General features: G+C 43.1%; 1 protein-coding gene across 1 annotated transcript in view; it reads left to right on the forward strand.

Moving 5' to 3' along the window:
• LOC126101299 (cyclic nucleotide-gated cation channel alpha-3-like) overlaps window positions 1-26,647 on the forward strand; it is an 881,849-nt gene that overhangs the window by 688,931 nt on the left and 166,271 nt on the right. Inside the window, exon 12 of the mRNA XM_049911978.1 lies at window positions 11,337-11,487. Coding sequence (XP_049767935.1) covers window positions 11,337-11,487 — 151 coding nt within the window. The remainder of the gene's footprint in view (window positions 1-11,336; window positions 11,488-26,647) is intronic.

Below are 26,647 nucleotides of genomic sequence, written 5' to 3' on the forward strand. Positions count from 1 at the left end.
CGGGTACGTCTTCTCGTATGGTGGTGGATCCTCTCCACTGTCCTGGTCCTTTCTTGTTCTGTATACTTATATGCAAGAATTACATTCTCCTACCCGGTACACCCCAACTGGCTGGGCGATCCCCAAAAACATTAGCGTAATATATTCGATATCGCCGACTCCTCATAATCAGTGAATGATGTTCTTGCAGTAAAGCCCAAAAGTCTAGTACATTCTTACTTCCCTCTCGGAAAAGGTAAAGTACAGTAAAACCCCTAATCCAAGTCACTGCGTTTGTCTTCGTTCAGGGACAATTGATATCTGAGAGAAGTAGTATCCTTGGTTCTATTGCTTGCGACACCACCCGAAGGAGGAAAGCGATCATTTTATGAACCAAACATCACACTTCCGCCGAAGGGCCGGATATCAGGCGATGTTCCTCTGTGTCTATAACATTGCACTGTGGACACAGTGGCGTATCCGCCATACGAATTGTATATAGCGTGGACCAAGTCACGTATTTCCCATTTACTACCTGATACTACAGTGAGCGCTTCCCCGTATCAACATGTACGTGGTGCACTGTATGCCATCCCGCTGACGATGCCACTAATGGTTGTCGCCTCTCTACAGCATTATTTGGCCATCGTCGAGTCAAGATGCGATTAATATCACGTGCCGTTGCCGTCCTGGTAGTCGGTAGTTCCATATGTACGTAACTGTAGTCCACAAGAAAGATTCTTATGTGGGCAAGCGATGGTGAGATGTGGGCTACCGCTACTGGTGCCAGACGGGAAGGTGGAGCCGCTCGTCTATGAAGGTGCCTGTCAGACTTGTCTAGTGTCGTGTCCACGTCTTTATCATCGTGCTTACTTTAATAGCCACTGCTCGGTCGTGGACGTGGACTAGTCCAAGACCTCCACGACTACTTGGAAGCCGGCCGGTGTGGCCGAGCGGTTCTAGGCACTACAGTCTGGAACCGCGCGACCGCTACGGTCGTAGGTTCGAATCCTCCCTCGGGCATGGATGTGTGTGGTGACCTTAGGTTAGTTAGGTTTAAATAGTTCTAAGTTCTAGGGGACTGATGACCTCAGATGTTAAGTCCCATAGTGCTCAGAGCCATTTGAACTACTTAGAAGAGTTAGGGTTTCTTATCCGACCTTAAATAGCAACCCTGTGCTCACAAAATATCCTAATGCTGCCAGGATTCTGCGAACCAACACTACCGGCATAGGAAGAACTTGGGCCACGTGGGCGATTCGAGAAGCTAGATAAGTGTTGGAAAAGGTGACCCGTTGTAGCATGACCAGAGCCCTTACGCTGTGACTTCCAACACTAGCACGAACTGTTGGCAGAATATGTCTTTAACTAAGTGTCGACGTGCGTCGAACGTCTGTAGTGAAGATAATACCAAGCATTTGGTCTTGTTTATTGGCTGTAATGGTGCGAGACTCTCCCGATGTTCATCGCTCCCGACTTTGCCATGTTCATACGACTTCCCGTAGCCATACCATACAAACTGATTCAATACAAAGCCGCTGTTGCCTCGTCGCCCGACCGTGCTAAAAACACTAGCCATGCTCTGCATATAAACTTGCTGTGCCTTATCTTCATTCCTTGGAGTCGTTTCTGGAGTCCACAGAGCAGCGGTGCGACAGCGAAGGCATACAGTATCGTCGACAGCGGGCACCCTTTTCTGAAAGATCGTAAGATGGTGATGGGCCCCACCGTGCGTCCATTGATGAGCACTCTGGATGAGGCGCCGTGGAGTAGTCGCATAATGACGGTGACAAAGCTCTCTGGAAACTTCATTTGCGTCATCACTTCCACGAGATAGGCGTGCCACACCTTGTCAAAGGAGCGATCGAAATCTATCGAGACCCGTGCACCCCGGAGACGACATGTCGTTGCTAGTGCGATAGTCAGTGAGTGCCGTTTGTATAATGCTACCCCCTCTTAATTGCTTGTGGTCGAGTGATATCACTTGGCGTACGCGTTTAAAGCGTGCTGCAAGTATCCTGGTGTAGATCTTGTAGTCGCAATTAAGAAGGGTCAGTGGCCGGTAGGCCGTAATCTGCGCCGTCGGATGGGTTGTGGATAGGGATCAACATTCCTTCCACGAAGGCGGGTGGAAGAGGCACGCTGGCAGACATCAATTCGCAGTACATAGCAATCCATCGCAGAGTCATGAGATATTTAAATGTTCTATAAAACTCTAAGGGAATCTCGAGAATGGCACATTGTTTGCTGTTACAGAAAAAAAAATTGTAAATATTCCGTAATGGTTTATGCCCCGATCATGGCGCCTGATACCGTAACTTGTAACAAATAGGCAAAATAAAAATTGGACTATAGACTAAGGCAAATACATTTTTCATTACGCACTTATACACATTTTTTACGATCTCGGTCACACATCACCTTTTAAAAAATAAAGCGCGACCTAGGCAGAAAATTTTTTTCATAAAAACTTCTTGTTTTCCATTATCAAGCTTGTGCCTAGTCATGTTTTAAAGGAGGTAATGTCCTTTTGCTAGGCAAAAATGAAAATTATGAGGAGCTTCAAGAAGGTCAAGATTAATGAACTATATGTTACGCACGCAATGAACATAAGTTACGCAAGATTAAAATCATATTCCACCACTGCTATTGCACTGATGTTAGCAAATGAAGTGCGACCCAGACAAAAAATATTTGTCTATAGCTCTATGATTCAACTTGACAAAACGAGCTCATCATTGTTTACTTTTTAATCTCTGCTTCTGAAGGAAAGATGATTGTTTCACAATACGTCTTTAAGTAACTTTATACACCTACCTTTAAATCAACTATAAAACAGTTTTGTGCAAGTGAAAACAATTTTAGTAACATTCCTGCTGGTGACACATCTAATTATTTTATTTGCTACTGCTGATTGAAAATGCCACACTCTAGTGCTCTGTTAAGAATATTATAAATATAATTAACATAACTTACTTGCTAAGTGAGAAAGCATTCTAAATATATCATCACATTGATAGTCTCGGTACACATAACGAAGTATACTAGATAAATTTAACTTCCCAACCTGAACATAACGCAATGTGTTTTAAAAGTTCTTGAAGTCTATCATTTCGTAATGATTGAAAAATCAATAACCACACTTGAGCAATCCGACCGGTATTATTACACTAAATTTATCCTCAAGAATATTTTATGAACGAAACAGTCTAGATCGATAAATACAATTTTTTATTCCGTTTCGGCATCTTCCATCATCAGGTATTTGCAGTTAAGATGAAAGGAACGTAAAGAATGACTAGCGTTGTCTCCAACAATTTAAAAAGTCAAACGAAAATATTTCAAAGCCTTCACTCACAAAAGAACTTTGTACTTTCGAAATAAGGTTTACTGTCAATATAAAAATCGAATCTTAATCGGGGTGTCAGCTAAAAACTGGCATAAAAATTACACGCAGATGTAAATTCTAGCCAACAGCTGGCGCTAGTTTGGAGGAAGTGGCCTTAAAATTTTCGTTATATTATATTATTATTCTATTTTTCCCTTCCACCTATAAAAAGACATACATTAAATTACAAATGTACACTGCTGCATATCTTGTAATAAAATGAGTATAATTGCATACTAATTATATTAACCTTTCATACTGAACCATGTAGTCCATGTGGAGTACACCTAAACTTGACTAAAATATGAATACGACCTATACAATACCCGTAAGAGACTTTAATGTTAAATGCATTTCACATGAACAGGAAGTTTCTATAATGAAAGAAGTATTTATGTATTTGTGTATAATATGTGAAAGAACTGTTTGTTATGAATTAAAACTCTAAAGTACAATACTTTTAAATATAAATACTTTTACAGGTTGGTCCATTGATAGTGACGAGGCCAAATATCTCACGAAACAATCATCAAACGAAAGAACTACAAAGAACGAAACTCAGCCAACTTGAAGGGGGAAACCAGATGGCGCTATGGTTGGCACGCTAGATGGCGCTGCCATAGGTCAAACGGATATCAACAACGTTTTTTTTAAATGGGAACCCTCATTTTTTATTACATATTCGTGTAGTACGTAAAGAAATATGAATGTTTTAGTTGGGCCACTTTTTCCGCTTTGTGATAGATGGCGCTGTAATAGTCACAAACGTATAAGTACGTGGTATCACGTAACATTCCGCCAGGGCGGACGCTATTTGCTTCGTGATACATTACCAGTGTTAAAATGGATCGTTTACCAATTGCGGAAAAGGTCGATATCATGTTGATGTACATCTACATCTACATCTACATCCATACTCCGCAAAGTTCTTGAAACTTTGACAAAAGCCCGTACCGAGCTACTGAGCGTCGCTCCTGCAGAGTCTTCCACTGGCGTTTATCTATCATCTCCGTAACGCTTTCGCGATTACTAAATGATACTGTAACGAAGCGCGCTGCTCTCCGTTGGATCTTCTCTATGTCTTGTATCAACCCTATCTGGTACGGATCCCACACTGCTGAGCAGTATTCAAGCAGTGGGCGAACAAGCGTACTGTAACCTACTTTCTTTGTTTTCGGATTGCATTTCCTTAGTATTCTTCCAATGAATCTCAGTCTGGCATCTGCTTTACCGACGATCAACATTATATGATCATTCCATTTTAAATCACTCCTAATGCGTACTCCCAGATAATTTATGGTATTAACTGCTTCCAGTTGCTGACCTGCTATTTTGTAGCTAAATGATAAAGGATCTATCTTTCTGTGTATTCGCAGCACATTACACTTGTCTACATTGAGATTCAATTGCCATTCCCTGCACCATGCGTCAATTCGCTGCAGATCCTCCTGCATTTCAGTACAATTTTCCATTGTTACAACCTCTCGATACACCACAGCATCATCTGCAAAAAGCCTCAGTGAACTTCCGATGTCATCCACCAGGTCATTTATGTATATTGTGAATAGCAACGGTCCTATGACACCCCCCTGCGGCACACCTGAAATCACTCTTACTTCGGAAGACTTCTCTCCATTGAGAATAACATGCTGCGTCCTGTTATCTAGGAACTCCTCAATCCAATCACACAATTGGTCTGATAGTCCATACGCTATTACTTTGTTCATTAAACGACTGTGGGGAACTGTATCGAACGCCTTGCGGAAGTCAAGAAACACGGCATCTACCTGTGAACCCGTGTCTATGGCCCTCTGAGTCTCGTGGACGAATAGCTTGAGCTGGGTTTCACATGACCGTCTTTTTCGAAACCCATGCTGATTCCTACAGAGTAGATTTCTAGTCTCCAGAAAAGTCATTATACTCGAGCACAATACGTGTTCCTAAATTCTACAACTGATCGACGTTAGAGATATAGGTCTATAGTTCTGCATATCTGTTCGACGTCCCTTCTTGAAAACGGTGAGGACCTGTGCCCTTTTCCGATCCTTTGGAACGCTACGCTCTTCTAGAGACCTACGGTACACCGCTGCAAGAAGGGGGGCAAGTTCCTTCTCGTACTCTGTGTAAAATTGAACTGGTATCCCATCAGGTCCAGAGGCCTTTCCTCTTTTAAGCGATTTTAATTGTTTCTCTATCCCTCTGTCGTCTATTTCGATATCTACCATTTTGTCATCTGTGCAACAATCTAGAGAAGGAACTACAGTGCAATATTCCTTTGTGAAACAACTTTGGAAAAAGGCATTTAGTATTTCGGCCTTTAGTCTGTCATCCTCTGTTTCAGTACCATTTTGGTCACAGAGTGTCTGGACATTTTGTTTTGATCCACCTACCGCTTTGACATAAGACCAGAATTTCTTAGGATTCTCTGCCAAGTCAGTACATAGAACTTTACTTTCGAATTGATTGAACGCCTCTCGCATAGCCCTCCTCACACTACATTTCGCTTCGCGTAATTTTTGTTTGTCTGCAAGGCTTTGGCTATGTTTATGTTTGCTGTGAAGTTCCCTTTGCTTCCGCAGCAGTTTTCTAACTCGGTTGTTGTACCACGGTGGCTCTTTTCCATCTCTTACGATCTTGCTTGGCACATACTCATCTAACGCATAATGTACGACGGTTCTGAACTTCGTCCACTAATCCTATCTGTACTTGAGACAAAACTTTTGTGTTGAGCCAACAGGTACTCTGAAATCTGCTTTTTGTCACTTTTTCTAAACAGAAAAATCTTCCTAACCTTTTTAATATTCCTATTTACGGCTGAAATCATCGATGCCGTAACCGCTTTATGGTCGCTGATTCCCTGTTCTGCGTTAATTGTTTCAAATAGTTCGGGTCTGTTTGTCACCAGAAGGTCTAATATGTTATCGCCACGAGTCGGTTCTCTGTTTAACTGCTCAAGGTAGTTTTCAGATAAAGCACTTAAAAAAATTTCACTGGATTCTTTGTCCCTGCCACCCGTTATGAACGTTTGAGTCTCCCAGTCTATATCCGGCAAATTAAAATCTCCACCCAGAACTATAACATGGTGGGGAAATCTACTCGAAATATTTTCCAAATTATCCTTCAGGTGCTCAGCCACAACAGCTGCTGAGCCAGGGGGCCTATAGAGACATCCAATTACCATGTCTGAGCCCGCTTTAACCGTGACCTTCACCCAAATCATTTCACATTTCGGATCTCCGTCAATTTCCTTCGATACTATTGCACTTCTTATCGCTATAAACACGCCTCCCCCTTCACTGTTCAGCCTGTCTCTGCGGTATACATTCCAATCTGAGTTTAGGATTTCATTAATGTTTACGTCTGGTTTCAGCCAACTTTCTGTCCCTAGTACTATATGGGCGTTGTGACCGTTTATTAATGAGAGCAGTTCTGGGACCTTTCTATAGACGCTCCTGCAGTTTACTATTAACACATTAATATTGTTATTCCCTGTTGCATTTTGCCTACTCCTACCTTGCCGCGTCTCAGGAGGCGTCTTGTCGGGCCTAGGGAGGGGATTCTCTAACCTAAAAAACCCCCATGTGCACTCCACACGTACTCCGCTACCATTGTAGCCGCTTCCGGCGTGTAGTGCACGCCTGACCTATTCAGGGGGACCCTACATTTCTCAACCCGATAGCGGAGGTCGAGAAATTTGCACCCTAGATCTCCGCAGAATCGTCTGAGCCTCTGGTTTAAGCCTTCCACTCGGCTCCAAACCAGAGGACCGCGATCGGTTCTGGGAACGATACTACAAATAGTTAGCTCTGATTCCACCCCGCGAGCGAGGCTTTCCGCCTTCACCAATTCCGCCAACCGCCTGTACGAACTGAGGATGACCTCTGAACTCAGACGGCAGGAGTCATTGGTGCCGACATGAGCAACAATTTGCAGTCGGGTGCTCCCAGTGCTCTCTATCGCCGCCGGCAGGGCATCCTCCACATCTCGGATGAGACCCCCCGGCAAGCAGACAGAGTGAACACTGGCTATTGTGATCAAAATGCCCAACGGGCGTGCGCTATGTATGCTGCTCGGTATCCTGGACGACATCATCCAAGTGTCTGGACCGTTCGCCGGATAGTTACGTTATTTAATGAAACAGGAAGAGTTCAGCCGCATGTGAAACGTCAACCACGACCTGCAACAAATGATGATGATGATGAAACTCCGCTACCACCTCTTACTACGGCAACGGTGAACCACCCATTTCCATGTGAGAAAGTCTCGTTTATAACCAGGCTGAAATTAAGAGAACATCCAAGAGATACACAGGGCCATCGACGAGGGCGTGGGCTGCAACACTCTTCACTGGAATGCGATTCTTCTTGTCTCCAGATGTCGTTGTAAGTTCGATATTTTCTATCGTTTTGTAGACTGTTGTGCGGGTACGACGATACCTCCTGTAGCGCATGTAGGCTGACGCTACTGTGTATTTCTTGGATGTTCTCTTAATTTCAGCCTGGATATAAACGACACTTTCTCAGATGGAAATGGATGGTTCACCGTTGCCATAGTAAGAGGTGGTAGCGGAATTTCAAGTGTACCTGGACTTGAAAGTTTTAATGATGTAATCGCCTATCGTATCTATCATATGTTTGAAATTGGTAGTAAAGATTTTGGTAAATCAGCTTATGACTCAACCTTTCCTCTTGTCTTGTATACTCGTAGTAAAAGAAAAATTAATCAAAATGAGTCTGTATTTATATGGGTTAAAGGTAAAGGTGTAAGTGAATATCTAAAATTTGTAGCGCCAACACCAAGCGGTAAGAGTGTTTACATAAGAACACTGTTGCATCCTTAAGCCTCCGGTTGTAGATGTACCCTTGACCGGTTAGTGGCTGACGCTACAAATATTTATTTATGGAAATATACAGTACAATCACCAACAAATCTTACATATTCACATACACCTTTACCCTTTATCCAAATAAATACAGATTCATTAGGATTGAGTTTTCTTTTACTACGTGTATATAATACAAGTGGAGACGTAGAGTCATAAGCACATTTACCAAAATCTTTATTAGCAATTTCAAACATATGATAAGTGCGAAACGAAATTACATCTCTATCATCAAAACTTTCTAGTCCAGGTACACTTGGAACTCCGCCAGCACCTCTTACTATGGCAACTGTCAACCATCCATTCCCATAGAAAAGCAACTGGAATCACTCAACAGAGGAAAGTCCACTGGACCTGACGGGACACCAATTCGATTCTACACAGAGTACGCGAAAGAACTTGCCCCCCTTCTAACAGCCGTGCACCGCAAGTCTCTAGAGGAACGGAAGGTTCCAAATGATTGGAAAAGAGCACAGGTAGTCCCAGTCATCAAGAAGGATCGTCGATCTGTTGTATAATTTTAGAACATGTTTTTTGCTCGCGTATCATGTCGTTTTTGGAAACCCAGAATCTACTCTGTAGGAGTCAACATGGATTCCGGAAACAGCGATCGTGTGAGACCCAACTCGCTTTATTTTTTCATGAGACCCAGAAAAAAATAGGTACAGGCTCCCAGGTAGATGCTATTTTCCTTGACTTTCGGAAGGCGTTCGATACAGTTCCGCACTGTCGCCTGATAAACGAAGTAAGAGCCTACGGAATATCAGACCAGCTGTGTGGCTGTATTGAAGAGATTTTAGCAAACAGAACACAGCATGTTGTTATCAGTGGAGAGACGTCTACAGACGTTAAAGTAACCTCTGGCGTGCCACAGGGGAGTGTTATGGGACCATTGCTTTTCACAATATATATAATGACCTAGTAGATAGTGTCGGAAGTTCCATGCGGCTTTTCGCGGATGATGCTGTAGTATACAGAGAAGTTGCAGCATTAGAAAATTGTAGCGAAGTGCAGGAAGATCTGCAGCAGATAGGCACTTGGTGTAGGGAGTGGCAACTGACCCTTAACATAGACAAATGTAATGTATTGCGAATACATAGAAAGAAGGATCCTTTATTGTATGATTATATGATAGCGGAACAAACAATGGTAGCAGTTACTTCTGTAAAATATCTGGGAGTATGCGTACGGAACGATTTGAAGTGGAATGATCATATAAAATTAATTGTTGGTAAGGCGGGTACCAGGTTGAGATTCATTGAAAGAGTCCTTAGAAAATTTAGTCCATCAACAAAAGAGGTGGCTTACAAAACACTCGCTCGACCTATAATTAAGTAATGCTCATAGATGTTTAGTAAACTCAAGTGGCAGACTCCGCAAGAGAGGCGCTCTGCATCTCGGTGTAGCTTGCTCGCCAGGTTTCGAGAGGGTGCGTTTCTGGATGAGGTATCGAATTAATTGCGTCCCTGTACTTATACGTCCCGAGGAGATCACGAATGTAAAATTAGAGAGATTCGAGCGCGCACGGAGGCTTTCCGACAGTCGTTCTTCCCGCGAAGCATACGCGACTGGAACAGAAAAGGGAGGTAATGACAGTGGCACGTAAAGTGCCCTCCGCCACACACCGTTGGGTGGCTTGCGGAGTATAAATGTAGATGTAGATGTAGATGTAGGTGTCTTAGCTGCTGTCACGGCTAATCCGCACATCAGTAGCAGACAAATTGCGCGAGAATCGAAAATCTCAAAAACGTCCGTGTAGAGAATGCTACATCAACATCGATTGCACCCGTACCATAATTTCTATGCACAAGGAATTGCATGGCGAAGAATTTGAACGTCGTGTACAGTTCTGCCACTGGGCACAAGAGAAATAATGGGACGATGACAGATTTTTTGCACGCGTTTTATTTAGCGACGAAGCGTCATTCACCAACAGCGGTAACGTAAACCGGCATAATATGCACTATTGGGCAGTGGAAATCCACGATGGCTGCGACAAGTGGAACATCAGCGACCTTGGCGGGTTAATCTATGGTGAGTCATTATAGGAGGAAGTATAATTGGCCGCCATTTTATCGATGACAATCTAAATGGTACAATGTATGCTGATTTCCTACGTAATGTTCTACCGATGTTACTACAAGATGTTTCACTGCATGACAGAATGGCGATGTACTTCCAACATGATGGATGTCCGGCACATAGTCCGCGTTTGGTTGAAGCGGTATTGAATAGCATATTTCATACCAGGCGGATTGGTCGTCGAAGCACCATACTATGGCCCGCACGTTCACCGGATCTGACGTCCCCGAATTTCTTTCGGTGGGGTAGTTGAAGGATATTTGCTATCGTGATCCACCGACAATGCCTGACAACATGCGTCAGCGCATTGTCACTACTCGCTGTTGAGAGGAATGCCGTTACACGTATTGCCAAATGCATTGAGATTTACCGGCATCATTTTGAGCATTTATTACATTAATGTGGTATTTACAGGTAATCACGCGGTAACAGCATGCATTCTCAGAAATGATAAGTTCACAAAGGTACATGTATCACACTGGAACAACCGAAATAAAATGTTCAAACGTACCTAAGTTCTTGTTTTTAATTTAAAAAACCTAACTGTTACCAACTGTTCGACTAAAATTGTGAGCCATATGTTTGTGACTATTACAGCGCCATCTATCAGAAAGCTTAGAAAAGTGGTCCAATTAAAACTTTCATATTTCTTTACGTACTACACGAATATGTAATAAAAATGGGGGTTCCTATTTAAAAAAAACGCAGTTGCTTCCGTTTGAATAGCATATTTCATACCAGGCGGATTGGTCGTCGAAGCACCATAATATGGCCATCCTGCTGGCCAACCATAGCGCCATCTGGTTTCCCGCTTCATGCTAGGCAAGTTTAGTTCTTTGTAGTTTTTTCGTTTGACGCGTATTTAGTGAGATATTTGGCCCGGTCACGATCAATGGACCACCCTGTATATAAGACAGTTATTTCGCCTATGAGATGCAGAGCCCACAAGGTGAGTATTAAAGTGAACTTTCACAATGCTGCCAGTGACGAGTGTGGTGTTTGCAGGCCAGGTGGGCAACGTGATAACCAACCGGAACGCTAACCGGTTGGAGTTCGAGCGGCTTCTGGACGGCGCCAAGACGTACATGCGCCACCACAAGGTGCCGGGCGGCATGAAGCGGCGGGTGCTGCGCTGGTACGACTACAGCTGGTCCAGGTAACTACGGCGGCTCGCGGCTGGCAGTCGGCGCCTACATGTAGACTATCCTGCAAGCCCTCTATGCGTTCTGCGAGTTGCATTCGTATAGTGAAAACTGCATCTGTTAGAAGGAGTAGACTATTCTCATCACAGGTTGACAGGGTACATGATACTTCCTGGCAAATGAAAACTGTGTGCCGGACCAAGACTCGGACTCGGGACCTTTGCCTTTCGCGGACAAGTGCTCTACCAACCGAGCTACCCAAGCACGACTCACGCCCCGTCCTCACAGCTTTACTTCTGCCAGTACCTCGTCTCCTACCTTCCAAACTTAACAGAAGCTCTCCTGCAGACCTTTCAGAACTAGCACTCCTGAAAGAAAGGTAATTGCGGAGAGAAGTTTCATATCAGCGCACTCTCCGCTGCGGAGTGAAAATATCATTGTGGAAACATCCCCCAGGCTGTCACTAAGTCATGTCTCCGCAATATCCTTTCTTTCAGGAGTGCTAGTTCTGCAAGGTCTGCAGGAAAGCTTCTGTTAAGTTTGGAAGGTAGGAGACGAGGTATAGGCAGAAGTAAAGCTGTGAGGACGGGGCGTGCGTCGTGCTTGGGTAGCTCTGTTGGTAGAGAACTTGCCCGCGAAAGGCAAAGGTCCCGAGTTCGAGTCTCGATCCGGCACACAGTTTTAACTTGCCAGGCAGTATCATATCTGCGCACACTCCGCTGCAGAGTGAAAATCTCATTCTAGGGTACATGATATTATTTCAGTGATTCCTAAATCAAGACAAATTTAGAAATAATTTGACCATATGAGCCCACTTATCGGTATGATGTTGAATCCCCTCTGGCCTGGAGGCATGCACTGATTCGGCTGCAATGGTTGTCATAAAGGGATTGTAGCCTCTGGCGAGGCAAGCTGGCGCTCAGCTATTGTAACTGGTCCTGCACAACATGGATGCTAGCATTAGGGTGGTGTCCCAGGCATGGTACTGCCACAGGAGAGGTAGGTAGGTGTGGTTGGTTGGTCGGTTGGTTCATTTTGGGGAGAGGACCAAACAGTGAGGTCTTCGGTCCCGGTCCCATTGGAGCAGGGAAGGATGGGGATGAAGTCGGCCGTGCCCTTTCAAAGAAACCACCCTGGCATTTGCCTTAAGCTCTTTAGGATAATCACGGAATACTTAAATCCGGATTGCCCGACGCAGGTTTGAACCATCGTTCTCCCGAGTCCATAATCATAGCTCCACCTCGCTTGGTACATGAGAAGTGACAAGTGAGGACGCAAGATGTCTATGTCACACCTTTGTGTTGTCAGAGTTGCCCCATTCCCTACCAGCCGTGACCTCAAGTCATACTCATTGGTTTTTCACACCAAGACGCCAGGAGTAGCACCGCATTACCTCTCCATCAGATTCGAAGAATGGGACCTCTACAAAGGTCACCACTATATTCGCCGACTGTTGTCATTCAGAGCAGGGCAGAACCGTGATCCACAACTGAAGACAATGCAACACCTTCAATCAGGGGTCAATGCTTACCACTCACTGTCCAAACTCAGCCGTTTATGCTGTGGAGTTGATGGTTGCTGTTATATCCACAGATTAACACACATTTTCGAACAAAAAAATTTTATTAGGTGGAGCAAGGCCACCGCTTAATTTTACAAAAAGATAAACCTCCTTCGAAAACAAAAAGCTTCTACTCCTGCCAACAAGCCAAAGAATTATGCCATCTTATTGAATTGTAATACTAGCAACTGAACTGAATTTACGTTCCTTTGCCGGATTTTCTCTCGACGCTTTCCGGTGAATGCCGAGGAAGTAGACGGGGAGTCCAGGGTCGTTTGCTGGCGTAGCGAAGACGTGGCGGTACCTGGACGTTCCGGCTGCGTCGAAGTCTCTTGCGCCACCTTCGTTTCCTTCGCAATGATCGCCCAGCATCTGACGCATTTCGCACTCTTTATATCCTTCCTGTTCTGGCAAGATCACTAAAAACGAATTACGCTAATGCACTCTGGTGAGAGGTCAGTCTGTCACAAATGCTAGTTGAAACGCCCTGCTTATGTCCGCAGGACAGAACAGGTAGTTGGAATTGTGGAAAGGGGCCAAAAGAGGGCAGTCAGTTACACTCAAACACATATAACTGTATTTAGTTGTCCAAACAATACAGCAAAAATTTTGGAACTTAGTTATCGGCTGAATAGGCCACACTATCCTATGTCTTATGGGCACAACCACTTAAATTTAAAAACGGCTGAAAGCCATTAACTTAAAATTCAGACTCAAAACAGAATATCGAAGGCACAAGGCCTCACGTAAGTAAGTTCTATAACTTGTCTGAAGGCCCAACAAATCTAACACTTGAAAAACAAACAAGTTTAATTTAAAGACGGCTGAAGGCCCACGATTTAAGACTGCAGGTACAATTAGTTTAGAAAGAAACACACAAGGAAGAAGGCCTTATCTTCAATTAGGCTGAAGGCCCCACACAGTCTGATACTTGAAAGACAAGAACTTTAATTTACAAACGGCTGAAGGCCGATTACTTAAAACAACTAAAATAATTTTTAGTGGGCAAAATGCCCAAAGCTTTACCTTTAAACAGTATTTTACACAGGCTGAAGAGCCAAACAGTCTAAGATTTAACAAGTAAGGAATAAAATTTTAAGGTGGCTGAAGGTCCATTATTTAAAAACATAACTACAACAAACTTTCAAAAGGCAGAAGGCCCAAAACATTATCTTTAAACAATATGTTACACAGGCTGAAGGTCCAAACAATGCAAGACTTGACAAGTAAGGAACTTTCAATGTTAAAGCGGCTGAAGGCCTATTATTTAAAACCCAACTAATAGCATACAAATTCAAACCATCGGCTACAAGCCATTAAAATACAAAATCAAACACCAATAAGAAAAGGCATTACAGCCAGCGGCGCTCAGAAGTTTCCGGGAGTCGGTCTGCACTTGAAATATTAAAGATCGCTAGGGGAGACAGGTAGTCGGCCCAACTACATCCGATCCGCCGGCAATCCATCCAAGAGGCAGTCAACGGACCCACCGACAAGATAACATGTCCTAACAGCCGACAACGAAATCCAAACGACACATTGCGAACAGTCGTGACTTGCTGGTAGATTAAGTAGAACTTAACTTTAGAGTTCATGATCGGTGAGCCACGGACCTCGTAGCAATGGGAACAGCAGCACTCACTCCGACCGCGCGTGGACACGGCCAGCGGGCTCGGCAAAAACACGCGCCGAGGTTTCCTCGCTGCTCCACGCCAACCGACCAATTGCCTGGTGGTCCGTCTCCCACTCAGTTCCAGACACACGACGGCGGACATGCTGGCTCGGACCAAACCGTGCGGAGGAAACACGTCCACTGACTAAGCGACATGCCTGCACCAGGAAAGGACTGACCCAAGTTTCACAAGACGGTAATTGAAGGGGCCCAGAAGCGCTGAGAGAACCAGTTACACGCCGCCCGATGAGACGACCGACCTCTCAGAGCCAGTACGCCGACAACATTTAAACTAACTTGTCAATCAAAGTCACACGAACTACACTCAGTTTCACGAACACTTGCACGAAGAACTAAACAATGCTAACGGCAGTGACTGTACAATAACAGGGACGAATGACGAGTCGGCACACGCAGGGAACCCATAAGCGATCGCCGGCCAACATAGAAGTCGTCCGACAAGACGACCGACCGACGACCAACCAAGGTGGTCGGCACTCAAGTCATATGTATCGGCAACTGTCGGGCGAGTCATGGCTGTCCGGACCTCACTGCAGCCGCGCCCCGACTGAACTTCAGCCGCGTCCTAAGTCAAACACTGACAGGTCCGAACTCCACTGCTAGCGCCTCCCAACTCACTGGTACATCTAAACTAACTTGCTGGAGCGTTCTAACTCACTGCCAGATACAAACTCCCCGAACACACGACATCCGGGAAGTAACAGCAGTCAGCAAAGACAACAGGCCAGGGCTTATATCGATAAGGACCGCTCCTGCCGCTCACGGGCAGGCAAGGTGACAACTCAGTGACACCAGTAATTGAAATTAACATAACGAGGTGGTCGTGCAATGAAAACAGGATGTCAGACGAGATATGGCACGAACACGAGCCACGCACGCCTCACTAGTCATTAAATGCTGTCCCGTAACGAACACTGTATCTTTCCCCTGCTGCTAGTTATGCAGATTTGAAATTCGCGGCGGTAACGCCTATTGTGGACTCGACGTGAGAGGGCGCGCGATCTGCGGTCTGTGAAGCAGTGAGGCAGTCGCGGATAGAATGACTTCTGGCGCCGAGCTCATGTGGAGAACACTGAATAGGCGGCCGACCGTGATCGCTGCTGGCACTTGGAAGTCCTGGAAATGTTGGAAGTCTTACCGAGTGTGCCAGGGTCTTTCCATGCAGCACTCAATAGGGCTGCTGAGGCAACTGTCATTAACCCAAGAACAACTTGACGAAGGCTACATTTCCATTTTGTAACACGTACTGAATAAAACACTTTTCAATTTCATGATGGGCGTTCAATAAGTGACGCAACACATTTTTATTACTCACCACTCTTTTGGCTACAAAACCCTATTTTTTCAACACAATCTCCGTTCAGTGCGACGGCCTTACGCCACCTTACCGTCAGGGCTTTTATGCCTGCAAGGTAACACTCTACTGGTCGACGTTGGAGTCAAGATCTTGCTGCATCAATAACCTCCTCATCAACCTAATACTGCATCCTTTGAAGTCCGTCCTTCATCTACCGAAACAGATGTAAGTAGGAAAGTGAGAAATACAGACCGTAGGGTGGATGAAGAAAAACAGTACAATGAATTTCTGTAGGCTCCTCTCGAGTGCACAGATTTGCGTGAGGCCTTGCTTCGTCATGAAGAAGGAGAAATTCGCTTACATTTTTGAGGCAACGAACTCGCTGAAGTCGTTTTCCAAATTTCTTAAGGGTATCACAATAAACTTCAGAGTTAGTCGTTGCGCAAAACAACCCCTTCAGAATTTTTACTTTGCAGGAGAGATGGTATGGAGTCACTCCATTGATTGACGTTTTGTTTCCGGTTAGAAGTGATGAACCCATGTTTTATCACCTGTGACGTAGTTCGACAAAAATGTCAAGATCAGCCTCGTAACAAATAAGCAATTCCGCACAGATCGTCCTTCGTTGTTCTTTATGGCCTTCTGTTAGGTGGCGAGGAACCTAGCAGGCATACATCTTTCATTTCCCCAATTGGTGCACGAGGGTGCCACATCTACTAACGCAGACGTCCAGTCGAACTGCGGGGTCGTTGATTCTGATCCATCGATCACCTCGAGGGAGAGTGTCCACACGTTCCAACTGTGCAGCACTCACAGCTGTGTGCGGCCGGCTGGCACACGGGAGATCGAAAAGGTTTGTGCGACTTTGTTGCGATGATGACAGACGCATCTCCCAAGGGACTCACCGTGCTTCTGTTCGTTGCCAAGTATCTGTAGACATTCAGCGATGAATATCTCTGATGCTCTGGTTTTCCGTCAAAGAAAACTCAGTGACAGCTTGCAAGATCCCCTCGCTTCTAAACTGATACTGTTATTACTCAGCTTAGCTGCGAGTCCGTAGAGGGTGGTATATGTGACGTACAGTATGACTGGTCAGCATTTCCACCCGGAATTTGTGAGTGTAAGTCGGACCTTCTTTGATCCGCCTTGGTGGGTCGTGTCGTCGGATTTCCTCCTACCTGCGCGCGGTGCAGCTCTCGTAAATGTCGTCCCATGCATATTCTTCATTGGCGCATTTGATGTCTCTTTCGGTGGAAGCTAATTATCTGAAATTGCTGTCGATCAACTTAGGGCTATCTATTTACTCGAAATTAACATTCAGAATGCCGTAATATCACTTTTATTCCTATTAGATCAGTAATGAAACACTCATGTCACAAACTACTTGTAACCGAGAGCATGGCTACCATCGAACAAGACAGGAAGAGCTCTTAACGCCGACTGCCGACTTTGGCGCGCAGTCCATATCTCTTACTAGTTTCGTCATAGTTCGTAGATTTCCGATCAAGTTCGTACTTATTAAGATATGAATTTGTTAATGAACGGGTGTGAATTTTAACGAGGCAAAATTATGATAAATAGTTTTAAACATCCAGAGACTCCTTCTAGTATTCATGTTGTCATAAACGACTTTAATTATTAAATATAAATAAATGAAATCAGTGACTTTGGCGCCAAGATGGCGGTACTTCCCGTCATGTATATTTCACAGACTAACGCTTGTTACTACAGTCCAGAGCCGAGCCCACCCCACTACGCGCGACATATGGTCGCTTCGTCACCTAGCCAGCCAGCGTGGGAAATGCTCTACGACTCATGGCCGGCTACGGACTACAGCACTTCCTAACTATAGTGAATACATCAATAAGAGACATTAATTTATTAAAACTGGTAAAAATGTCTTCCTCACGTAAGAGGCACCTTAGATATCAGCGATGAATACCTGTGATGCTCTGGTTTCGCGTCAAGGAAAACTCAGTGACAGCTCTCTGCTTGGAACGCACCTCCGTTAGAGCCTATTAGAATTCATGGAACTATAGGGGCTGAAGCTGGAATATTTCACGACGTTTCACAACATTTTTTTTTTTTTTTTACAAGGTAGACGTCGAGCCTAACGTTGAATTCGAATTGCTTCCTGTTTTAGCGTCCCTTGTTTTCTTAGTAAATTCAATATGTAATTTTTTTCTGGTAAGTATCAATTGTAAGGCACTGCGTCTCAGAATGACTCTTCGTTTTATAATTTCAAATAAGACATGATAAGAATAACCCACGTAATCTACCGGCCGTCCACTCTCTCTATGCTTTGGTTTACAGTGTTAGCTGAGAGCTAATTAGGAAAGCTATAGAGTATAGAGCATGTGGAGGATTTTGTATTCTGCTATTTTTTAAAACCATTGTTTTATTCACTCCAAAGTTGAACAAAAAGGTTATTCGCTTTTAACAGAAGTTAATTTTTCTTAAATGAAGGAAAGTTTGATCAAACATAATCTGGCCTAACATAACTTCAGTTTAAGTTTTAAATCAAACAGTAATAACTACAAGTTATCTTCCTTGAAGAATATCTTTTAGTCTTACATCAAGTTAGGAGTGAAGAAAAATCAATTGAACCTCGAATTAGATTAACAAAACATATGTGACTAACAGCAAGGAAGAATGATTGCATGGTGGGTATAGCACTAAAATATCCTTGTTTGTGCAGCTCGCTGATGCAAGATTAAAGAATAAAAATTTAAACTGGAGCTATGGCTGCAGTTTAGGTTGCACATCCAAAACATATAAGAAGTGATACAAAAAGAGACAGCCAGAGTTGCAACTAAAATGGATGTTTATGTAGTCAGTGACCGGTTTTGTGTTATGACCATTCTCAAATCAACCAATGTTTGATAAGTAAAATGTCCGTCCAAAATAGCAGCAAATAAAGTGATTACATATGATTACATATGATGGTCCTAACTATTGTTTGTTAACGAATAGGACACTCCCGCAGTTCTAAGTCAGCGTCAAAGAGCTGCTTTGCGAGCCAGGTTTTCATCGCTGGAAACAAACGATAGGCACTGGGTGCAAAATCTGGACTATAGGGCGGATGAGAAAACGCCTCCCAATTGAAAGCATCGAGTACTACTCAAGTGCGATTTCCCATGTGTGGTCGAGTGTTGATGTGCATGAACAAAACTTTTGGGCTCAACCGACCTCTACGCTTCTCTGAATTATTATTCTTAAGTTTTCCAAAGTTTAACAATAGCTTACACAGTTTATTGTAGTGCCACATTTAAGCAAATCGACGAGAAGCACGCACTTTCTTGTATCAAATAATAGTCGCTATAATCTCTCTTGCAGACAACGGTTACAAGCATTTCCTTTTGTATTTTGGCCGAATTCGTGCGTCCCCACTCCATAGATCGAAACTTCGTCTCTCAGTTTACATGTTTGAGCCAACAAAGTGTCCAGTTACGATTCGATCAAGTAATGAGTCACCATCTTTTTCGCAAGAAGCATAAGCTGGCTTTTGTGGTCTTCTGATAAGATTTTTGGTGGGCATCTTGCACAATTTTTGGTAGCCTGATTCTGTGCAACGATTTGATGCAAAAAATGTTATGAAATTATTGGAAAAGTAAACGAAAGCTCCATCATTGTGAATCGGTGGTTTTCTTGGATCTTCACGTAGTCTTTTGTGACGAGTTCATCAATGACAATGTTCGATAGTCCATTTCGCTCTTCGTCGTAAACGTTACTTCGACCACTTTTAAACTTAATACACCACTGGCGCTCGCCACGCTAACTTGTTGCCATACATTTACCACATCTGGGGATAAATTAAATCGGTTTATGACTTTTATCAACAAAAGCTAATCACTGACCGCACTTCAGAATTCGCGGAACTTTCATTGTGAATTAACGGGGAAACGACACGTACCTCATGAAGGCGCGGCTGCACGATGAATGAAAGAACAAAAGCTCAGACAACGACATGACCACACTGGCGCCACCCATTGCTGCTGCAGGTGGAAACTTTATCTACTTTCTGCATAGCGCTTCTACATTTTCTTTCAATAAAAGGAGAAAAACCTGAAGAAATTGCAACCTGTGCGTCATTATGAACAACCGTCTCATTGCCAGATTCGACTTCCATTAATTAAACCGCGTTATAACTGTTGCAGTTTTTTTATACCTTTGTACTACATATTACAATGACGGATATTCTACTTGCAAAAATAAATCATATTCAGTGAGAAGTTTTTCTGTATTAATGAACACAGCATACCAAACATCAAGATTCTATCACGTAGTATTTACCTCTTCAGCATCGATGTCGCCAATGAAGCTGTTTTTCGACGTGCGTTTTTAGAACTGTAATGTAAGGAGAGCCATAAAAGCCTGAAAAACTGTGAAATTTTCCAACCAAAACAGTTAACAGCTGGAATTCATTATTTTATGGAATGATAGACATTTACGAAACACATTCATTCTCCTGCACGGCCCACGTAGCAATTGAAAAAAAAAAGGTAATAAAGTGGCGAGCATGGAACTGCGAAGTTATCTCTGCATAAATATTGCTGGTAATTGGTTCGCTTCGCATTCGTCGAGACCTCCAAGCGAATACGTAATTAATATTTGGCAGTATTGCTTTATATTCATATTAGTGTCCCTTTGAGCAATCTGATCGATATTTAAAATTTGCTTAAACGAAATGAGTGTCCATACCGAATAGTAATCTCGCCTCATTATCTGTGATCATTCTCTCTATAATTCTTCCATCATATTCACTTTTTCAGTTTGTGGTGGTATTATGGGTAAAATACAACTTGTACTAATCCAGACTGCAGTTACAAGGATCGTAGGACGTGGGAGGGAAGCACTGCTTGAGAACAGAATGAGACAGAATTGTATCCTGTCCTTGTTGATATTTATTCTATATAATGAACAAGATATAAAGATAATCAGCAGTATATTTTAAATGAAAATTACAGTTCTACGAGAATAAAGAAATAATTTCAGGCTGGCAATCACTTTGTAACTTTTAGAGACGACAAAAGGCGTGGAATGTCAGTTGAATGGTATGGTTAGTGTCTTGAAAAGAGTATAAGATGAATATCAACGAAAGTAAAACAACAATAACCAAATTAAATCAGGCGATGCTTCAGGAAGTTGATTAGAATATGAGGTACTAAAAGTAGCAGATGAGATTTGTAGTTTGTGCAGGAAAATAAGGTAGAATGGCCAAAGAACAGCAAAAGCAAGAGAAATGATCCTTAAAGAGACAACCTTTTTAACATATATAAATTTGTTGTGAGTTAGTAGCCCATGGAAAAACAGCAATACAGAAACTAAACCTTCTGTTGTTGCCTCTAAGATAAGTTAGAAAGTAGAGAACACCATTTGCAGAGGTATTTTAGAGTCAATAACAACTTACATATGCGAGTTCTGGGAGCTAATGGGAAAAAATAAACACAAATTGAGAGCTGTAAAAATGGTCTGTCTCAGTTGTAGAATATCTCGACAACACCGCGTAAGATATACCTCGAGTAAAGAAGTGATCCACACTCAAGAAAACATCGCATATAGTATACAAGAATGGCAGCTGGCCTGGTGCGGATAGTTAATGCGAATGACAGATGACAGATGGTCAAAGTAGGTCTTGATTTGCAATCCTCAGGGAGAAAAAGCGAAAACCGAAGGTTGTCTGTTTGGATGGCGTGAAGAAGGCCAGGGAAGAAAGAGAAATAAAAGAAGACTAAGATGCACGGCACGAAAATATGCGAGATGCGGAGACAGTTGTAGGGGTACCATATGTAGAAGGACCCGGAAGTCATAGGAAGGGTTGTCCCAGTTGGAGATGTGCCGTGTATGTCGCCTGAATACTGGGGCTAGATGCAGCCTGTGCTGCGAATGACGGTTTCATGTTTCATTAGTGTCGTGATTTGTTTTCTAGATTCTGAATAACTTTGAACCCATTCAATATAATTTATAGCTGTGCTCCTCATTCCAAAGACCGGTTTTATAACTACTGCAAGCTACATCCACTTCAACCAGCTTACTGAATTCAAGGTTTTCTCCCTCTACAACTAACCCCCTGCCCCCGTCACACACATTTACCTCCATTTCCAAACTGATGAATTCTCGACGTCACAAAATGGGTGTTATCAACTGATAACTGATCCATACTTCTAAGAAAATGGTGCCATAAATTTATTTTCTCCCAAATTCGGTTCAGAACCCACAATTACGTATTCGACGTACCCGACCAATTTTCAGCATGCTTTTGTAGCACGATATTCAAAAAGTTTCTATTCCTCTCTGATGTGTTTATTAACTGCGCATCACCTTCAAGGCTACCTTCAAGACAAATGCAGTCAGAAAAAGCTTCCTAGCACGTAAATATCCTTTTATGATAAGAAATTCAGAAATGCGTTTCTTGATATTGCCCGCCTTCATTTCGCATCCTGACTACTTCGACCGTCGTATGTTATTTTACTGCCCTGTAAGCGAACTACATGAACTAGTTGTAGCCTATCACTTCCCAATCTAATTCCCAGAGTATCGTCTGGATATAGTTATTAATGTGTTTCTTCATTAGTTCGTGAAACACAAGCTGAATGGAATTTTCAGAGAATCCATTAGTTCAAGTGGGAAAGATATCACAGAACGGCAGGGAAAGATATCGCAGGACGGCAGATGCTCCCAATCAGAGCATGTTTTATTCTCCACTATAAACGGATTCTCTAAAGCAGTGTTTACCCTATCTCAGGGTCTTAATTCAGTATCTAAGTGCGCTATCTTCTCGGAGTGTTACGACGCAATAAATTGTTTTACAGCCTTTTCTGGCCGACAGCTACAACAGGTAGTTCAATTTCCACTAAAAATCTTTCATCCTAGTACCCATCAGCCATTGCCAAGTGGTACCTCATTACTATCTTGTTGTGAAAGGAGTTAGTCTTTGAGGCATGGAATACATTTCAGGTTTATCGATGAGAGTTGATACTGTGATTAAAGCACTGGACTCACATTTCGAAGGAAGAGAGTGCTAAATCTCACCGAGTCATCTGGATATTTGCTTTTTCTCCTCCGTCTCCTCAAGCACGGAAGGTAAATAAGAAGACGGTGGCCTGCTTGGACAGTCACCTGCGGTAAGCGGATCGGTCGCTCATGGTGCGCGCCGCAACCGTGGATGTTGACGCGTTGTGGTATGTCTGTACCCTTCTGTAGCGTTGAGCTGGACTTCAAATTTCGTTTCGAGTCAATTATATGAAATGTAGTGAAGATATAACTTAATGGTAAAGATACTCTGATGTTTATCTTCGATCAAAAGCTCGCGAAGCCGAATTCGTTCGGAGTTCAATCACCGATAGATGAAGTCGTGAAAACTGAACCTCGTGACATCACAGGCATCCATTTCTCTGTGGTGACTCCACTTTGTTTACCTGAAATTGAAAAATGTAGAATCATGTGTCAAAATTATAAAATGTTTTGGTGGTATCATAAAGATGAAATATTTAAGATTATTTATTATTATTTATTTATCTTGTGGATATACATATGCAGTTTACAGCGATATTTACACAACACAAAAGAAATATTTATACATAACAAAAGGAATGTACAGGAGTTACGGTCACTAATTATATCACAAACTGATTTCCAGAGAGTATACCCAATCCAGTGCTGTTGGCGAGGCGTTGATTATGTCGTTCCATCTATTGGAACATTCCTCTACAATGTGTTCAACAGACTGTTCTGCTGCTCCACAGTCGCACATCGGGGAGTCTGAGAGTCCCAATTTGTACGTGAAGGACTTAGTTCTTCCATGTCCACATCGGATTCTGTTGAGCACCCACCAGGTTCTTCTAGGTAGTTGGAAGCCTGGTATGCATGCAGGGTCTTCGAGGCCACGGCGAAGTATGCTGGCGTCGTTTTTCCATTTCTCCTTCGACACATCTTCAATCTTGAATGGTTCGGCTTCTCCAGCTATTCAGAATGGTTTTCTTGATTTGACACGCGTGCAGGGTGGACTGAACAGTATTTCCTGGGCGGGTAACCTTTGGAAAAGTTTTACGTTATTAATCTTTTCCCATCCGCGGGCCGCTGCTTCTTGTCGTCTAAAATGTGGTGGAGCGGTGCTATATTTAAGGTTGAATAGCAAGTATCCTGGTTTTGTTCTAAGTATTTCTGTTTATTTCTAACTAGTTTTCGGGTTATTGGGCCATCTTCAGGAAACAACTCCCCGCCGTTTGTTAGGGACACCAGCTCTTAGGTAACCAAACGTTATAAGCAAATATACAAATAACTTGTACAGAATGCTGTGCAACAAACTTGTTTTCTTAGCGCTGCAGTTGCACTTTCGGCAATGGGAAGTATGGTTGTAACGCTAAACTTCAGCATTATAACCACATAATACTGTAATAATGTGTAGTTTAATTTTTTATTACGCTTAGTATAAGCCGTTGCGTAAAGGGGAATGTCAACAGAAAACAAGTTTGGTGCACATTATTCCGTGCAAGTGGACTGTATCTTTGCCTATAATGTTTGGTTGCATAAGAACTAGTCCCTTTCAGACACTAGTCATCTTTTTCCTGAATATGGCTCAATAAACCGAAAACTAGTTAGAAACAAAAGAAAATCATCAGAACAAAATCAGTGAACTTGTTATTCAACCTTAAATACCATATTGATCTTCCAAGAAGTAACGGAAGAATGCATAAATAAAATTTTATATATTATGTTGGTAATGTTTGTGATGAGGGGGTTGCTCGCGCTTGACTTTGCACAAGAACCATTTGAGTTTTTGAGCTTTCTGAGAACCAGCAGACCCAATTAATTGAATGGTATTTCCAAATGGAGAAGTTATCGGTAATTTTGTTGAGAAGTGCTCTCGCATCCATAAATATCCGGTATTACATGGAGGTAGATATCTGGAAGCACATATGCTCCCTGCTATGGAAAGAAACGCGACTGCCGCGGGTGTGTCATTTGCGAAGGGTACCCACGAACGTGCGCCGCATGTAACTCTCCCGGCCATGTCCGTGTTCACTGCATGCAGCGTTATGTGACACAAATACCACCCGGCCTTTGTCGTACGTAGCTGTTGCAGCCGGGCACAAGCAATGAACTTGGAACCAGGAGACCACACTAACTGAAGCTGCCATCCATAAGACAGGTGCAAGGGAAACGAACGTCAGTACGCCGGCCGCTGTGACCGAGCGGTCCTAGGCGCTTCAGTCCAGAACCGCGCTGCTGCCACGGTCGTAGGTTCAAATCGTGCTTCGGGCATGGATGTGTGTGATGTCTTTGGGTTAGTTAGGCTTGAGTAGTTCTAAGTCTAGGGACTGATGATCTCAGATGTTAAGTCCCACAGTGTTTCGAGCCCTTTGAGCCTTTTAACGTCACTGCAAATGTGATCAGTTCATATCCTCATGAAACTGAGGTGATCTCCACACCCGGAACAGAGGGGGTACTGACAAGTGGTGCAAAACCTGAAACACTATCTACAAGTGAAGGAGATCCTGCACAAATTTCAAACCTGATCCTGCACACTATCGAAAACAGTGCAGGGCGCACTTTACCAAGCAACAAGAAGAAGAAAAGGAGGCTAGAACATATCGGTGCTGCAAATCCAGGACCCATAATGCGAGGTAAATTAGTAGTAAGCTAAGTGCAAAGTCTCTCGAAAATCGCGACTTGAGCACAGCACATGCAAACAGAAATGAACCTGAACATCAAAGCTACCTCAAACTAGGAGTCTCGTCTGAAGGTTTTCAAAAGGAAGAGTGAATAACTGGATAAAAACCCTTCCGATGAAACTCTGAACGTCACAATAGTCTCTATGCAACCGAAAGACTGGATAAATGAGTGGACGGTATTATGGCAAACACAGATATGGTGGAGACTTCAGACTGCATAACAGAGACAAGACCACAAAGAAAACGACTGTAGCGGACAGGGTCACATTCCGCTAGGTTTGGTAATGGATAGAGGAGACATACCAGGTTATTTTTCAAATGATGAATATTATTAGAAAAAACAAGAAAACCGCACTAATGAGGCATCTCAAGAACCATCTAAACATCAACAACACCCAGAACCTACTAAAGCTAAACATTCTTCAAGAGTTTTTTGATATCATATTGTTGCAAAGGGTTGCTGACCGAACCGAACCGAATAGTCAGATATAATACTGTAAAAGACGCGGATATTGAAACTGAATTGAGATGTGGAACACTCAAAAAAGAAGGCAACCTCGTCCAGCACGTTGAAAAGTTAACAAATAGCAGAGGGATATCCAGTTCAATTAATAAAAACAGAATTATTAACGTTTATGCAGGAATTAGTAACAGGCAAAGAATACATAAGTTTATGAAGTACCATATTGTGCCTCTGCTTGGAGCACAGTGTGCAATCCAAATTTGCAGCTGATTTTAACTACTTAATCAACCCTGCAGACCAAAATTCGCATTTTAAAATATCATTGGAACTGGAAGATCATTAAGAGACTCCACCAAAGCAATACAAAGTAGCATATACACAACGCTGTACCTAACTACTCTCATACAACAAAACCACTCAGCAATGTCTTAGGACAGGATTTACATTTCACCTCATTTCTCAAGAGCCACGTTATCCAAGCAGAAG

This window comes from Schistocerca cancellata, chromosome 9, assembly GCF_023864275.1.
Source record: "Schistocerca cancellata isolate TAMUIC-IGC-003103 chromosome 9, iqSchCanc2.1, whole genome shotgun sequence".
NCBI classification, from domain to species: Eukaryota; Metazoa; Arthropoda; class Insecta; order Orthoptera; family Acrididae; genus Schistocerca; species Schistocerca cancellata.